The 16,139-nt window shown below is 56.2% G+C and overlaps 5 protein-coding genes across 5 annotated transcripts; 4 read left to right on the top strand and 1 right to left on the bottom strand.

Moving 5' to 3' along the window:
* Positions 1-3,546: 3,546 nt before the first annotated feature.
* On the top strand, positions 3,547-4,930 carry C8Q71DRAFT_859769 (uncharacterized protein; the record flags this gene model as incomplete). Its single annotated transcript, XM_047927693.1, has 4 exons — positions 3,547-3,576; positions 3,701-3,833; positions 4,427-4,680; positions 4,736-4,930. 4 exons carry the CDS (start codon positions 3,547-3,549, stop codon positions 4,928-4,930), a joined length of 612 nt encoding a protein of 203 aa, XP_047776757.1.
* Positions 4,931-6,586: 1,656 nt separating this feature from the next.
* C8Q71DRAFT_873543 (uncharacterized protein) lies at positions 6,587-8,627 on the top strand (the record flags this gene model as incomplete). Its single annotated transcript, XM_047928365.1, has 9 exons — positions 6,587-6,949; positions 7,082-7,200; positions 7,222-7,458; positions 7,509-7,591; positions 7,651-7,824; positions 7,882-7,996; positions 8,047-8,146; positions 8,201-8,286; positions 8,334-8,627. 9 exons carry the CDS (start codon positions 6,587-6,589, stop codon positions 8,428-8,430), a joined length of 1,374 nt encoding a protein of 457 aa, XP_047776756.1. The 3' UTR covers positions 8,431-8,627.
* On the bottom strand, positions 8,564-10,081 carry C8Q71DRAFT_160224 (leucine carboxyl methyltransferase). Its single transcript, XM_047916679.1, has 5 exons — positions 9,599-10,081; positions 9,408-9,543; positions 9,053-9,360; positions 8,850-8,998; positions 8,564-8,796 (listed from the first exon to the last, which is right to left on the bottom strand). Exons 1-5 carry the CDS (start codon positions 9,914-9,916, stop codon positions 8,628-8,630), a joined length of 1,080 nt encoding a protein of 359 aa, XP_047776755.1. The 5' UTR covers positions 9,917-10,081; the 3' UTR covers positions 8,564-8,627.
* Positions 10,082-11,562: 1,481 nt separating this feature from the next.
* On the top strand, positions 11,563-13,654 carry C8Q71DRAFT_160311 (uncharacterized protein). The gene is made up of 3 exons (XM_047916680.1): positions 11,563-12,210; positions 12,315-13,195; positions 13,252-13,654. The coding sequence occupies exons 1-3, from the start codon at positions 11,731-11,733 to the stop codon at positions 13,526-13,528; spliced, it is 1,638 nt and encodes a 545-aa protein (XP_047776754.1). The 5' UTR covers positions 11,563-11,730; the 3' UTR covers positions 13,529-13,654.
* On the top strand, positions 13,475-14,477 carry C8Q71DRAFT_771064 (uncharacterized protein). The gene has a single exon (XM_047924340.1). It carries the CDS (start codon positions 13,781-13,783, stop codon positions 14,339-14,341), a length of 561 nt encoding a protein of 186 aa, XP_047776753.1. The 5' UTR covers positions 13,475-13,780; the 3' UTR covers positions 14,342-14,477.
* Positions 14,478-16,139: the final 1,662 nt, after the last annotated feature.

Here is a 16,139-nt window from a genome sequence, read left to right as displayed (position 1 = left end):
GTGGTCCTGTAGGTTGCTATCGCTCGGGTTTCGAGGTGCCAATGCGTAGATGGTTATACGTTAATGGTGCCTTCGGAGGGCACTTCAACAGGCACCATGCCATCGCCGTTCAGCGCAGACCAACGAGCCGTCAAATTGAGGTAGGCACGATCTGACGCTTTCCCTTGATAGTGGTCCTCCGAGCATCTAACCTTCATTTCAGTTACTGACGAACCTGACAGTATACCCAGCAGTGATGACGCCGCATGTTTAGTTCGAACTACTGGCTTGACGCCGTCTACTCTGTGACATCGGAACTCTCCTCCGAATATCGTTGCACGCTAATCGGGCGCCCATGGGTGAGTAGTAAGTATGCTCGTCCTTCCCTTTCCTCAGATCTTCTCTTCTCATGCTAGCTGCCCGAGATCACCAGGGAATGTCGGGCACCGCAAGGAAACCAACGACTTGGAACGTTTCGTCTCTCGGGCGCCGACGCCGCCTTCGGACGGCATGCTGGGATCCTCCTCACAGTTCCCGAAGAAGGCTGTTGACACTGTCTAGGACCGGCAGGAGCATGGTCACGATACTAGCACTGCAAAACGTGGCTTAGCTGCGGATGCAGCCCGCATTCAATCCTCGTCGCACTTGACTTCTGGTGCCGTCCTTTGAAGCTCTCCTTGTATTTCAGCCTCCACCTTGCCGTACTGTTTCCCAGCAATGTTGGTTCTCCCGTTTGGGTACGTTGAAACACTTCGTACTGAACTTCGATAACGATGTGCCGGCATACGAACGAATTTTGCAATGCTTCGCGCACATCAATGAACACATACATGGTAATCGCTTTATACTCGTCCTTAGTGATGTCTAACGACATTCTAGTCTCAGTGGCAGAACAATCGCCTGGTAGGTCGCTCATGAGGCTGTCTTTACTCTACTGATAACGTGTCCATGACGAGGTCACGATACTCTCACTCAACTAGCAGGGTGCTCTGAACCATCGAAGCCGCAGGTGCAGTGCGAGGCCGTTCCACACAGCGCAAGATCTTTGATAAACGGTGACCCAGATCAGCAAGCTCGGCGGGGGCTAGCTGTCTGCGCAATCGTTAGTTGGGGCAAGGAGATGAATCACAGGTGAGTTGCCCTACACTGCGGAATAGATCGTTGACGGGAAGCTGATCAGTTAAGCCTGGCATCGGGGTACATGACGCAACTCGAAGTGTTCTGCGTATATCCTCCTTACGCTAGATTGGTCTCCGTGATACTGATCTCTGCATGTCAATGTCATGTGTTCGCCAATAACTCGAGCCTCATCAGCGCCGAAAGGTGCTTCATCGCACGCGCGAACCAATAGACGAGGTGCTGTGCAATTGCTCCCTGCCGTGTCACACTGATTTTTGCGGACCGCCGGTCATGTCACGCCTAACGCGTTGCCTTGAGCGTGTCATGCGACGCGCAAAAGATCCTCTCTTCCGTTACACAACAACCGGGGTCGACAGTGACTATTAGACGCAAAACGTCCCGCCTCTCCGAGAACCTCCATGACGTTGGACGTCTCTCGTTCTCCGATTCTAATCCGCGTGGCCGCGTGTTTCACCGCATCATCTATCTGAGTCCGAGCGCAGCGTTTTTGCAGTAGTGCTGAACGCCGTCCCGAAAGTCAATTCCATGGTCGACAGGTCGTCCGTATGCTCTTGTAAGTGTTCGCTTTACCATTCTCTGAATCGGGCGTCTAGTCGATCAGGATGGTCGCCCAGCTGTGCTGATGTTTTTCTCCAGGAGGATCGAGAGAAAAGGGACTGGCCATGGAGCTGCGCGGCGGCGGCAACATTATAATAAAGATCTCGGTGGGATGTGCACAGTGCAGTGCACTAATTGGGATTTGCGGTCGACTCGTTCAAGTCCACGGTGTCTGCTAACTTAAACATATATACAATGCGGCGTCACGTGGGCAGTCCGTCTGGCCTCGACAAGGCCATCCCGATATGGATATTGATGTGGTTTGGCCACGGACGCAGCTTTTCCTCGACCGACTGCTTCCATCATAGTAGGTTGACCTCGAGCGATCGTGTGTCAAAGCTGACGACATGGTTGACAGGCAGCTCAGTAACTGACTCTAACGGACGACGTCACCGAGGCGCACGTTTGCATGACGTCGACTCCGTTCAATGCCTTCCCTATACGGAAGGGCACCTTCCTCATCCGTCAGCCCTTCGCTCTGGCACTTCCCTTTCGTATGGCACATTTGTAACTCCGCCGTGGCGTCTGAAACGCTCCACTTCTGTCGGCATCCTGGACTGCATATAAGCCGGGCCTGCGCTGCCTGCCTCCTCCTTGACGTATGTCCCCCTCTCACACTTCCATCCAGCTTCACGAGCGAATTCCTTGCGCGCACATATTCAGTTTGCTCGCTCGAAGCAAACCATCTGAGTGGTACGTATCGGTCCGCATACAACTCGTGTCAGTCCGGACTCTGAATGATCCGCTCTATCTATGCAGATGCTTGCTGTCCAACGCCGTTGGTCACTATGGTCATACTGCTAGGCTATGCCTAGATCATGGACTTACGGATACACTGGTATCCTCTTCAATTAGGTACATGCATAAAGCAATATCAACGCGATAATCACTTGGGATGGCAGTTGCGCTGACGGTACATCCGCGAATTATGCAGATTACTGGGCGCCTCGCAGGTGTGATGTTTCTGAGTTCTGCGAACCTTCCCGGCTTCTACTGCGTCGAAATTCAGATCCGTACAATGTTCGCCTCATTCAGTTTGTGTGCGTTCGAGTCCTGCTGATTCTGTTCCTCACAGAATCCCAGACCTTATGCCGCCGTCACCATTGGCGACGCTTCCAGCTAGACTGTTGCATTCAGCTCACAGGCCATATATCTTACTAACTAAGTATGCGATGGCTCACCGACGTGGCGGAATGGAATGTTGAACAAGCTCGCTCGCAAGAGCCCATCTGCGGGCAACTTCGCCGTGTGAGGCGTGCCGCGCGAACGAGACCGGTGCGAAACCGATCATCGAGCACGCTCAGTTTAGGACGTGCATCCTCAGCGTTGCATGCCTCCCCGCGTCGAGGCTAGACTGACACGGTCTGTCAATTATACTCCCACCAGCCTCGACGAAGCTGACATGTCGCCGCAGACCTGGTCCGTGCGGTGCCCATGTGTTCAGAACGAGGTAACAGCGGACGAAATTAGGACGGCAGTTGTGCGGACCCGAAATTGTGCACTAACATGCGGCTGGCCGGCCAATCACAGTGCAGCGGTCGCGCACACGCCGAACGATCGGGCGCAGGTGCGGCAAAGTGCGTCATAGGAGTCCATTTCGGGCAAGGCCTGCAGGCCGGGGGCAGCCGGGAGCCGAGGAGACGGCGGCGGACCCAGTGCGGCGGGAAAATCAGTGCGCCCACGTGCAGCGCTACTCTTAGTTGCAAAGCTGCTCGCCAGGCGTCCTCACCCTTGTCTTCCTCGACTTCGGTAGCCTCTCGTCCTCCCCGCCTTCGTCCTCAGGCTCTCCGTCCTCTCCTCCTCGTCTTCACAAGCTCTTCTCGAGTCAAGATGTTCGCCCTCTCCTTCGTCGCATCTGCTGTGAGTACTCAGACTTTGTGCAAACTGGGAAAGGTGCTGATAAGCCGGTGACCGTGCTCGTTCGATCAATTTCAACCCGGCGACGACGACACAGTTGACCGCTGCATCTGTTGTGTACGCACAGACTGCCTCATCGGCCGCCCCGACGCCTACCCAGTGGAACGTCACCGTCGGCGGCAACACAACGACCAACGGCAGCTTGGTCTTCCAGCCTGAGGAGATCAAGGCTTCCATCGGAGACACGGTCTACTTCAACTGTGAGTATCCTTGGCATTCTCGCACCATAATGGCACAGTATGCAATGAGGCAGTGTGGTCCCTGGAGTCCCCTACTTCTGGCAGGACCTGGCAGGGTTCGGCGTGGATCAGGTTGGCTTAGGCATGAAGTATGGCAGCATGGATGCATGGTGCACTGATGCAAGCAATGGCCGTTGCCTTGGACTGTCGCGGGCATTCCATTCTCTGCAGGCCTGGCGCAGTCACTCACAATGGGCTGGGATGCCCGAGGTCGAGCCTCTGGAAATTGGGCTGCTTGTGCGGTCTCTGTCCACGTAGTGTTCACTCGGGCGACTCGGTGCATGCGTGTGTCACAAGGCACAGTCGTGATAATTGTGCCCGGATACCATTGCCATGGCTTTGCTGGCGTGAACCGCTCTTAATATCACCTATGGTGACGCCCAGTATGACGTATGACGCTATTGCTGCGAACACATCGCCGCAACCCTAATTTGTCTCCGACGCCGCGCTCCTGCCAGGTTCACAGATGCTGCATGTTGCATCATGAACAATTCATGAACAATTGCATTCGATTGTCCTCTCTCGCAGCTTCCTGACGAGCTCTTGTTTCGCAGTCACTCAGGGCAACCACACCGTCATGCAGTCAACCTTCTCGGCACCGTGCGTTTGGATCGATGAGACGGAAGCCTACAATGGTTTCACCACCGGCTTCCGCGACGCTGGCAACGGCACTGCCATCACCAACTATATCCTCCCCATCACGAGCAACGACACGATCTGGTTCTTTGACTGGAATACTTGTGCTCTGGGTGGTGTCGGTGGTATCAACGTCAACGAGAGCTCGACGCAGACCCTCGCAGGCTTTGTCGTACGTATCATCGTGATCTCCAGCAGGTTGTGTATGCTAACCTTGTGGTGGACAGCGCAATGCTAAGCGTCTGAACGGCACAGCGACGTCAACCTCCTCGTCTGCTTCCCACACCGGCGGCTCTTCTGGCAGCTCGAGCACTGGCTCGGGTTCTGCCAGCGAGACGTCGACGACGTCCGGTGCGGAGCGTAACGTTGTCCTCGGCGGTCTGGCTGCAATCCCTCTCATCATCGCTGCGCTCGCTCTATGAGCGCACCCGCCCAAGAGGATGCCGAGTGAAAATCGCCGCTGGCGAAGAGGCTTTCCTATACCCTTGACGAGTCACGGAGTTATGAGTTCCGCCCTGTTTGCTATGTTCTATTCGCGTGTGGTGTAGACGGAGGAGGGCCTGTTGGTGTGTTCCTAGTGCGATGTTGTGCTGTGTTGTGCTGCTGTTGCTATTTTAGACGGACATCCTGAACGCTTCTGTGTCGCTGCGGACCTGAGGACGGCGGATCCGACCTCCCCTGTCCTCACACTCACACATACCTAGTGCCTCGCTGGCCACGCTCCCTCGCCGACGTTCACACTACCCCTTGTTGTCCTTTTGTCGTGTCTTGTACCATCCACCCTGTGTGGCCTGTTATGTTCTGATCCTCTTCGCCCCGCTGTGTTATCCTAGTGACAGCCTGTACGCCTTGGTCCCGTTCGCGTGCGTCCCCGGCTCCGCTTCGTTTAACTTACTGCTACGTACTGTATTCTCCCCCGCCCCTGACGTACGTACGCCTGCTCACGACCTTTCGATGGACGTTGCATGAATTCATACACGATATATCCGTAGTCGACCCCCGGCATGCGTATGTCGTCCGCGTGCAGCCCGTCTGCCGGGTCTAGGATGTGTGTTATACTTACTGTCGCAATTATCTCGTCGTTGTCATTCCTTTGTGTACCCATCGTTCATTCCCACAGTCTTTCGTTTATTTAATTGATTGTTGTGTGTATACCGTTCATGCGCAGTAGTGCTGTCGGCTGGTGGACGGTCTTGAGCTTGAGCCTCAACGCGTGGTGATAACGTCCGAAGTTCTTCGTCCGCCACCAGAAGGTGGCGCGCACGGCTCAAGCGAGGTTGGTGACATCACTGACATGTGCATGCGCACCGCGCACGTAGAGATCGAATCGGTGGCGGTCTGTTTCTACCGTACGTCGTACTACATCGTACCCTACTCATGCGCCTCATGAATAGCGCCTGATATGTACTACATGCTACCATCCCAGTTGCAGCGTGGACTGTACGTCCTCATCTTCTCGCGCCCTCAGGTTCCGATGGTGCTAATCCCAATCACACCTCCATATTGAATGTCAAACGCGTAGCTCGCCTACTACTAGTACGGCCCCGGTACTAGTAGTACAGTGTACAGGAGCGTGGAGATGAGTCACAGTCAACATGATGCTTCGTGGCGACCGACCGCCTGAGTCGCTTGACCGCCTGAGCCTGGGCTCACTGCCTATAGCAGTAGTGGTGCAACTTCACCGCCAGGTCGCCCCCAGGCATCAGGCCTCATCGATCATCTCTTGCTCGGTCGCGGCGCGGTCTTGCTACCTCTTACTACTTGCACCAGTCGCGAACGCGAGTCATATGCCCAGCGATGAATGGCACGTCTTTCCACGAGGTGCCCCGTCGGGGAAGCCGAAGCCTATCAATGCAGCCCCCACTCACACGAAAGTCGCTGAAAGAATCCGCCAGTGGAACCTCCTTTATCGACAGGTACTTAGCCGCTGCCAGAAGACCTATCCCTTATCACACGGGCCTCGAGGGGTCTTCTGCGTATTGGCACTGGCATAAGTAGCGTGGAGTCGATATAGTGCGAGCGATCCTGCTCTTCTCTGAGTCGATCGTGCGTGCGGGACCGTGAGCTTGTCTGCGAGGATGCCGTATACCTTTCAAGTCGGAAATGTACTGGTGTCGGTGGACTGGGATGACCTCTTGAGCCTCTTGATCGTTGCGCTGTTCGTCAGGGCTTTCTTGTACCTACGCCGGACGAGGGTACAGGCACCCGCATCCCCCATTCTACCTGCGACATCGATCTCCCAGTCAGGATCCGCTGGATTGGCAGAGAAGGAGCCGAAGACGCTGCGCTACGGGTCTGGCAAGGCGGAGGGCGGCGCATGGGACGCTACTGGCCCAGGATACCTCCCCGATCCCGATCCACTTCTGGAGTTCGACCTGAAAACGGCGACGCTGCGTGATTATGTGTACGTGAACAAGGCGTTGCGCTATCCGTACTTCCAGGTGTGTTGTTTCGCGTTCCGCCCCGGGGATACAGTGAGAACTTGCAGAAGCGGTGGGGTAATCTGCAGACAGTGTCTTCTTTCCCCGGATGGTCGTACTGTCTGAGAATGGAGCTGATGCGTATCACTGTAGACGATGGCGCACCAGCCACTACATATCAATGATTGGATAGAAATCGACAAGGAGTACCAGTGGTATCTTGACGAGAAGGCGCGGGTGATGAGAGAACAAGGCAAGAACCTTCTCCAGAGGTAGCAGAGTGCCGGGTTAAGCTGGGTTCCGATAGGTAGAGTCGTCGTGGACTCGCTCCCCGAAAACGACGCAGCCTGCACGGAGCTGCTCGAGACCCTCGTAGACTACCTCCCAAAGCGATACCCAACCCTGTTCGATGCAATCCCCTCCAAGACACTTGGTCCCGTTCCGGATGGCATCCACAACAAGGTGACCGGAGAGACGTTTACGAACATCTCAAATCTGAAGGGCATCGACGCCCTCATGGTCGTGACGAGGTGCGTGTTCCGACTCTGTATCCGCATGACGCGCGTCTTACACAGCGAAGGCTCGTGATGGACGACTTCCTCATGGGCCGTGAGCGCGAGGACGGGAAGGTATATCTCGTCGGCGGCGTGATCGTCTTCCCCGGTATGCTTTCCGTACGCTCCCTTCCAGCTTCACCAACTCACCCGTGCCCCGTTCAACAGGATCGTACCTGCTGTCAGAGAAGATCGGGCAGCCGATCCACCAGCTGCACGCGCAGATCCCGCACTTCAACAAGATGCTCACGAGCGTCGAGCGCACGATGGTGCGGTTCGCGCCCGACCGGCCCTTCGAGCGGTGCAGCTGGTGGATCGCGGACGACCGCGAGCTCTTCTGGCGTGAGTGATCCCGCGCGTTTCCTGCTCCGGTGCGCAGGCTGAAGCGGATGCTGGCAGATAACATCATCTCGAACGACGTGCGCGAGGACATGCACCCGAAGGACCTCTTCCTCCGGTTCGACCACCAGACATTCCGCAAGCTGCCGAAGACGAAGGGGATCATGTTCGGCGTGTATGTCGCCTCGCGCGCTCTCTCGTCGTCGCTAACGTGGCGGGCCGCAGGCATCCCGTTCTGAAGCGCATGCAAGACCTGGCTGACAACCCGCTCGTACCGGCCCTTCTTGCGAAGATCCACACGGACTCGGACGAGACGCTGATGAAAGTAAGAATCGTCGATTACCCGTCCAAGAATCAAATGCTTACCTCGTTGACATAGTACAAGGGCGTGGCGAAATATCAGCACAAACTCATCCCGTACTTGCAAGAGCTCACGGAGCAGCAGATCGCGAAGGGTCTGATTAAGTGCGTGCAGTGATTCGATCCAAGTTGTGATCTGACAATCCGAGCAGGCGCGAGGACATCGACGCTGTCGTCAATTTCCGCGATCATCCCAATGCTGGCGAGACGTGGAGGGGCTCTGCTGCTCTCTCCACCCACAAAGCTTAGTGGACCGTCACTGCTCGGGTTTCTGTGCGGATCCCCCAAACGATATAGACCGCTGTGGCTGGTCACCTAGGACACTCGCCTCCTGGCACGCAAGAGTAATCGCAACAGCCAAAATCATACTTTACGCTGATGAATTCTTCACAATTCTGCAATCACGATATCATGCATGCCCTCGAGATACATTTTCCTTCGCCAATTCACTCGTCGCCTTCAACCGTGTTTGTGTACGGCTCCAAGTCCCAAGCCGCCCAGTTAGCCTTCAGAACAGTGGCGCCTCCGGGCAGCTTGGTACCCCAGGTGATCGCGTAGTGTCCGAGCACGAGCTCCAGCTCCTCGATCTCGTCTAGCATTTCCAGGTGAGAGATTCTGTGCGAGGGATCTAGTAAGTGCCAAGCTAGACGGTCCAAGCGCATACGTACCTTTCCTGTTCGGCTGGGTCGACGTACGATCGCCGGATATCGCGGAGCGTCAGGGCCTTCGCCATGGTGAATCCATGCTTGAGGAACCGCGTGGGCAGCGAGGCTTGCGTTGGGTAGGGGTCCGCGCCAGGGAGGGAGACATTGCGTGCCTTGAATGTCCGATGAGATGCTGCTCGCAGGGCCAGTAGACTGACGGGACGCACCATCAGATTAGACTTCATCACTTTGCCGAAGGAATCCTCGAGCCCAAACATCTCGTACACGATCCCGCCCAGCACACCATGTCCACCCTGCGTGCGCGCTGCATTGTCGAAGTGGTCGACGAAGCCCTGGATGAGCGCCGATGAGGCTTGCGGGGACATGTAGACGAGCACGCATTCAAAGAGCAGCAGTGTTGGATGCACAGGAGACAGGTGAGGTTCAAGCAAAGCCAGGAGTTCTGACGGTGGCTGTCGGAGGTCGCCTGCGAGAAGGTGGTACTTCGGGGCGTGCAGGGAGGTGCCACCGTTGGCTGCACGATATGAGACATGTATCACTGCGAGAATACTCTCAGCTTACCAACGGAAATATCCTCGGGCTTGCCTAGGACCGCACTCAGCTCCTTGCTCTTCCGGATGGCCATCGCCTTCTTCATCGTGATCTCGGAAAAGTCGACCTCAAAGTACGCCCTCAACAGGTCCTTCCTCGGTCCTGTCTGACTGAATTGTACCTGTCAAGCTTCTCGTGCGTTTGCATCGTCTCGCACGCACCGAAATCCTCCAGAAACGCGTGTCACTTCCAGCACCGAGGCTCACGATCTGGCATTGCACGCACTCCTGCTCCGCAAATGCGAACCATCGTTCGACGAGCGTGTCGATGCCCTCCGAGCGTACGTACGTCCCGACGTTGATCAGAGGCGGTCTGGGGGGCTGCAGGTGGGCGCGGGGCACGAAATGGCGGATGAATGGGTCAGCGAGGTAGTGTTTCTGCACGGCGGAGAGACGTGCGAGCGCTGCGTCCGAGTCGGTGAGGCGTACAGCGCCGTCTGGGTCAGGCCGAGCAGGCTCTTCAAATCTAGGTGGCAGCATCAAGGCTATGTCAATGCTCGCTATCGAGCGGAGGAGGAGGAGGAGAAGGTCGACGCCGCTCCGACGGTCGGTGAGATGCTGAGAGTCGAGTTGTAAGTAATAACGCGTCACTTACTTACTAAGTTACTGTACTTATGTATGCATGCAAGAGGCTCGGAGTCCTCTGGCGCTCCGAGTCGTCGTCGTCGTGTACTTACCGTTCCATCGTCGTGTACCGTTCAATCCTCACTGCAACCTTCTTCACGAGGCTATCGGCGTACCCAGCGCTCTCATAGTGATGGCTACAGCTAAATGGACTAGAGGCCCTCACTCCGACCTTCGCCGTCGCACGATCGCGATACTACAACTCAACACCCTGGCCCGCTAGCTTATAGCCTGGGGAGGAAGAAATTTGCATAAAATATCCAGGTGTCAGCGCTTCAGCGGTGGTCCTTCCAGCACACTGACAACACATGGTCCAGGTGGCACTGAACCGTAGCGCTACTGCTGTCCGCCATCATGCGGAAGAGGGTCGATTGCGGGCCACTGCAGTCATAGTGTTGGCGTGTCAAGTTGTACCTATGCGTGCGTCTCCGGTTCTTTTCATTGTGATTCAGAACGAGTGCTGGGCTGAACCCCATGTGAGTACGACCATGATGTTCGGTCTGCTTGAGATGAACGACTAAGACTGTACACGAGGACTAGGTGCACTATCGGACACCATGAACACGCCAATGCGTCCTGTATCACTGCGATGCGTCCTGTATCACTGAATCACCTCGCCGCATCGCTGACTTCTGTGGAACTGTATCACCACGAAGCTATGTATGGCGATATGAAGGCCTTCCAGGCTTCACTGCGGTCTGCGGCAGTGCTGCGTGGTCAGGGATATAGAATCGTAGAGTTTCCTGCGACGTCGGCCTGCCATACTTCCACACTACCACTATCGCTTGCTTGCTGCAGCCCACCGCACAGCCCACCGCTCCAGCCCTCATATCCTCCTCTCCCGCCTCAGTCTCGACGATCAACTGTCGGCGACCGTCTCTTCATTGGATTTGTACCCATCTCCGCTTCGAACGGCAAGTCGGCCGGCTCGTCCACACAAACTCCCATGTCTACTACCCAGTCCAAGTTCGATGTCAAATGGCTTTTCCAAAGCCCGAGCAGCGCGCCGCCAGTATCTAGCGCACCGTCGCAGGTGCCCTCTGACGTTACCCATCCCTCATCCCTCCCCTACGGCGTGAGTTCTACTGCCGATCGCATGATGAATGAACTGACCATTCTCCCTATCCAATCCCATTATACACCATTCACTGGCCTTCCGCCGACCATTACGTGTCTCACACAGCGTCTCCAGCCCCGCTCTATTAACACGCTCCCAGATCAGCCACGAGCTTGCCCCTCCGTGCCCAAGCTTGCGCCATCAGAGATGCGGGCTAGTCCGAACGACCGCCTGGGTTTGTACGCGCCGTCAACCCGGCCGTGCACGAGTAGCGTGAAAATCATGTCACTGGATGACATCGAGACGTCGCTCGACAGCGTCAGGAAGAGCGCCACTCCGCTGTCTCCCTCCGTACCTGTGCCATCGAAGAGGATGACACAGGTTCGGTTGGAGAGGCCTGAGGATAAGGCGAATCAGGAAGCGAAGACGAAGGAGGTGGATGGGATCCGTACCGACCTGGTCCTCACCCGCAAGCTGCCTGTCCCGTCGTCCCGTCCATCTGTTCTCGCTGCACGTTCCAGTGAAAACACAGACACCGGTGTGTACCCTCAAGAGTTCAAGGACCCCGAAGTCGGGCCAAATGTGAAGACTGGACGTGAGAAGCGCAGGTGAGATGTCTCGGGCTTGCACGCTGTCGTGTACGCCGCTGACATTGGCTTCGCTCTCCCGACACCTGGGCAGCGCGCCGCCGGTGCCCAGCGCATTATTGCAGGCGCCCTCTCACATTGCTTCTCCATCGACCCGCCCGTCGCCCCTGCTGCAAGTGTCGCCCACGCCGATACATGCCCAGGCACAGCCCTCGCAGATGGGCGCTCGCCCGCCATATCCTTCCTTCGTCCCCGGCAGCGGGCTGAGACCTCAACGTCGCGCGCCTCCTACACCGGGTGGGCCACTGCGAGTGTATGTACCCCCGCGGCAAATTCCCGACGGCAAGACGGGCGGCGTCACTGGACGGCCGAACGGTGCCTCCGCGCTCACGTCTGTGTCGGCGAGTACGTCGAGCGTGCGACTGGATCCCTCGCATGGTGGCGAGTCCTCTGCGGGTGTGCCTCCCGCTCCTCAACCGGTGCGAGGATGGTACGACGGCTACTACGTAAGTCTTACTACGCTGTTCACCGACGAATACACTGAATAACATCGTTCCTTTTCTTACGTACTCGCCGTACCCTGGCATGCCTCCCGAACACTATATACTAGATGCAGCCACACGTCGTCGGCACTCCTGATCAGCAACCGCAAGGCCCGCAAGGCCCTTCCCGGCCCCGCATCCCCATCCCTTCTCGTAATGCTCCTCGCCAACTCCACGCACCCGATACGCCTACAATAGCGCCCACCGTCACGGGCCATCCTCCACATCCTGCCCCGTCCCCGCACACATATGAATTCTCCCTGTCTTCCGTGTCCTCGCCCTCGCCCACCGCTTCATCAATTGGTCCTAGTAACCGCCTTGCCAAGGAGAGGGCGGAGGAGGAGGCTGCGGAGAAGGCCGAGAGGGCAGCGGAAGAGAGGGCTAAGCAGAAAGCAGATAAGAAGGCGTGGAAGGAGAAGGAGGCTGAGGAGAAGAGGAAGACCGAGGAGGAGGAGCGCACACGGAAGGAGAAGGAGAAGGAAGAGCAGCAACGGAGACGGAAGCAGGAGGAGGCGGAGAAGGCTCGCAAGGAGGCGGAGAAGGCCAAGAAGGAGACAGAACGGCTACGCATGGAGATTCGAGAGCGGTTACGCAAGGAGAAGGTCGCCGCCACGCGTGCAGAGTCGGAGAAGGGCGAAGTCGACGAGTCTGAGGCGACGCCTGCATCTGAGGCTCAGGCTGAGGAGACTGCCGAGATCCAGTACTCCAAGGACGAGCCGCAAGACACAGGAAGCCTCAGGATCGACACTGCTGTGAGTGACGTGCCCAAGAAGCGACACCCTGGCCCTCTCGAATCTTCCTCTACCCGCAAACAGGGCCAGCCCATACCCTCCGCCCCGGCTATCGTGACGGCACGTATCACCGAAGACCTCGGAAGCGTTTCGTACCCTGAGAGTATCAAGAGCCCGGAGGTCGAGCTCAACGTGAACGTCAAGCGCGGCAAGACCAGGTAAGGAGTTTGAGATACACCGTCAATAGCATTGCGCTAACGTTGACTACTACTAGGTACGACCGTGACCGCTTGATGGAGTTCATGAAGATCTGTAAGGACAGGCCAGACTACCTTCCGCCGCTTGACGCTATCGCCCTCGAGTCCTCCGAGCAGGGCGCTGATGTCTCAATCAGCCACGAATCCCAGCAGCACTCATTGACTCCGATGGTCCTGCCTCCCCTGAACTCCCCGTGTCAGCTGCAGAACCTTGGTTCATCCAACTTCGATGGCGCAGGTGGTCACCTCATAATTCATGTAAGTCTCCGCAGACTAGGAATGTACTGTGTCTAATGCAGATCACAGGACGCTGATGAGCTAAGCGATTCCTGGTCAACAATTTCTGATGAGGACAGTGCTTTCGACTGCTTATCGGATGTCGGCGACGACTGGTACGATACGGCGGAGGCTAGCATCTTGTCCCTGTCCAGCGATCTTGACGAGACAAATTCGGGAGCGTACCATTCGCAGATTGTTTCCACAGATAACGAGCACCAGCGAAACTCGGCGTCGTCGCATGGAGCGCCGTGCATCGTCTTTGACACGATGGCCTTTTCTGGCACCGCGACCGAGCCCGCTGCGGACTCAGGCAGATCTCAAAAACTCCGTCATAATGCGATCGCGGAAGAGGTGGTGGTAATCACACCACCGAATCTTACACAACAGCGACGTTTGACACAAGATTACCCTCCAGAGGTAAACGAGGAGACAAATGTGCAGCTCAGCGCGAGCCTTGACTTTTCCAAGCTTCGTGACCCAGACGAAGCCGAAGCTTATTTCCGCAAGCTTCCATCGAACCATCAGTGGAGTCTCGTCCACAGGCTGGTGTCGTCCGCTGTCATCACCGCAAGCGTCACGGATGCACGGCTCGTCGGTGAAATTCTGGCACAAGGCGCAACGAGGGGCTTCGTCTCACCAGACGTCTTCGAGGCTGGATTCGCGCCGACTATGGACATTCTTGACATCCTCGTGTCCCGTACACCGAATGCCGCGAGCCTGGTCGCTATCATGTTGAAGGGTCTGCGTCTCGACAAGGATCGTTTGGGTGGACTGCTGTACAAGGCAAAGGGGGATGAACTTCAGATACTTCACGGTCTTCTGTTATAGACGTTGGCTCTCGGCTTAGGTCTCATGACACACCATTGTTTCCTGTGTAACTATGTGGTGACTCATCATCTTCTGAGCAGATATGTACGTGACACTATGTCAGAGAAATTTCAGGATAATCGCCTCCAAGCCGTTTCACGTCATGAATCTGCGAGCAAGACAATCACGTTAGACCTGGGTCTATAGCCGGTGTAGCTGGTACGCAGACTGCCAGCCCAGGGAGTTTCGCCAAATGTTAGTACCCGCATCTCAGTTCCTGACTGGATATCAGCTGGAGTTACATACGACTCTCCATGATCGCGACGCTATCGAGCGTTGATGTACCCGACACTGGACCATCCTGTGCATGTCTAGACTAATTGAACCATTGGACGTATTCGGCTTTGCTCGAATAGTACAGTATGTCTCGATGGCTCAGGCAAGCCATTGACTGGATTGAACCCGACAAGTGCCTAACAATGACATACGGCGTCTGCAAGGTTTGCGCGTGCTGCTGGCGAACATATCGCTGCAGCTCAGCCTTTTCTGTCGATACGGTATCATGGTGCGCTGCAGGCGTAAGCTGCTTACTATTTCTAGATAGCAGCAGTAGTGAACATAGCAATGAGCATGGCGTCGCCGTCAAATCTCGATGTACCAGTGGGCCACTGCCAGCAGTGGCTCAAGCGCTCAGGACTTCCCGTCGCCCTGAGAGCTTCCTCTCCAGGTCACTACTCACCTGAGTTCTCCGACGCCTCTACTTTTATGTTCTGCAGGTCTCCTCGTGTATACAGTTCGATCCTCAACCGTCTTCACGAGGCTGTCGGCGTATCCAACGCTTTTGAAGTCACGACCGCAGTCAAATGCACTCTAAAGGTGCTTGCTGGCATGCGACAACTTGAACGTGACTGAGTGCCAGCTGTCTCAGCTTCGAAGGTTCCTTTACAGGCTTTACTCACCAGCGCGGTGGAATATCGCAACGCGGTCCAGGGTTCAGTGCAGCGACTCGAATCGAGTCATGAAATCCAGAAGGTAACATGTCCCATGTGAGTGTCACCAATTGCAAAGTGCTGGCGCATCTTCTACCCATCCGCGCATCCCCAGTTCATTTCACAGCGATTCAGAACGAGTGCTAGGCTGAACCTCATGTGAGTGTGAGTAGGGCTATGATGCTTGGGTCTGCTTGCGATGGACTTGAGATGGACGGCTAAGATCCGTACACGAGGACTACTTGCGCTATCGGAAGCCATGAAAACGCTGCTGTGACCTGTATCACCTCGCCGAGTCGTTGGCTTCTGCGGAACTCTATCATAATGGAGCTACGTATGGCAATATGAAAACCTTCACTGCATTTTACGGAAGTGCTGCGTGGTAAGGGGTATCCTGCGACGTTCCCCTACTGCAGTCCATCGCACAGGCATTTGTTCTCTGCTAGCAGATATTCCAATACGTAAGGCATACTTTTGTGGTTAGATCTTGTCTACCTCCTCGCACTTACGCACGTACTTGCAGTCTGTTCATTCATGGCGATACCGAAGACATCAACGAAACCACTGTCCCAGCGCCCTTCCAGACCAGCTTGGGCAAAGGGCCCCCCGGAGCCAACTGCCCCCTCGCTGCCTTCTGCATCACCTGCGCTGAACCAGGGCCATCCGCAACCGACCCACTCTAGACGACCGAGTACCTTAGGCGAGGGCGTAGCATTTAAGGATGGCGTCGCAGGTGCACGAAGCCCGACCAATGCTGCGAAACCAGGTACGGCAGCGTCTGTTATCGCCCGCGGCGCTGCTGATAGGGTACCAGCATCTGCTGTAACTTC

Source organism: Rhodofomes roseus, assembly GCF_022264815.1.
Source record: "Rhodofomes roseus strain CIRM-BRFM 1785 chromosome Unknown C8Q71scaffold_16, whole genome shotgun sequence".
Lineage (NCBI taxonomy): Eukaryota > Fungi > Basidiomycota > Agaricomycetes > Polyporales > Fomitopsidaceae > Rhodofomes > Rhodofomes roseus.
Note: the sequence above shows the minus strand (reverse complement) of the source record. Positions and strands in the feature narration are given on the sequence as shown.

What these genes read in the sequence shown, in the direction of transcription:
- C8Q71DRAFT_160311 (XM_047916680.1), top strand. Translation starts at nt 11,731, where the DNA reads ATGTCTCGGGCTTGCACGCTGTCGTGTACGCCGCTGACATTGGCTTCG. An exon ending in GATGGTACGACGGCTACTAC is followed by an intron (nt 12,211 to 12,314) that starts GTAAGTCTTACT and finishes ACTATATACTAG; the next exon opens with ATGCAGCCACACGTCGTCGG. An exon ending in GTCAAGCGCGGCAAGACCAG is followed by an intron (nt 13,196 to 13,251) that starts GTAAGGAGTTTG and finishes GACTACTACTAG; the next exon opens with GTACGACCGTGACCGCTTGA.
- C8Q71DRAFT_160224 (XM_047916679.1), bottom strand. Translation starts at nt 9,916, where the DNA reads ATGCTGCCACCTAGATTTGAAGAGCCTGCTCGGCCTGACCCAGACGGC. An exon ending in CGCGTTTCTGGAGGATTTCG is followed by an intron (nt 9,544 to 9,598) that starts GTGCGTGCGAGA and finishes CAATTCAGTCAG; the next exon opens with ACAGGACCGAGGAAGGACCT. An exon ending in GCCCGAGGATATTTCCGTTG is followed by an intron (nt 9,361 to 9,407) that starts GTAAGCTGAGAG and finishes CATATCGTGCAG; the next exon opens with CCAACGGTGGCACCTCCCTG.
- C8Q71DRAFT_771064 (XM_047924340.1), top strand. Translation starts at nt 13,781, where the DNA reads ATGGCCTTTTCTGGCACCGCGACCGAGCCCGCTGCGGACTCAGGCAGA.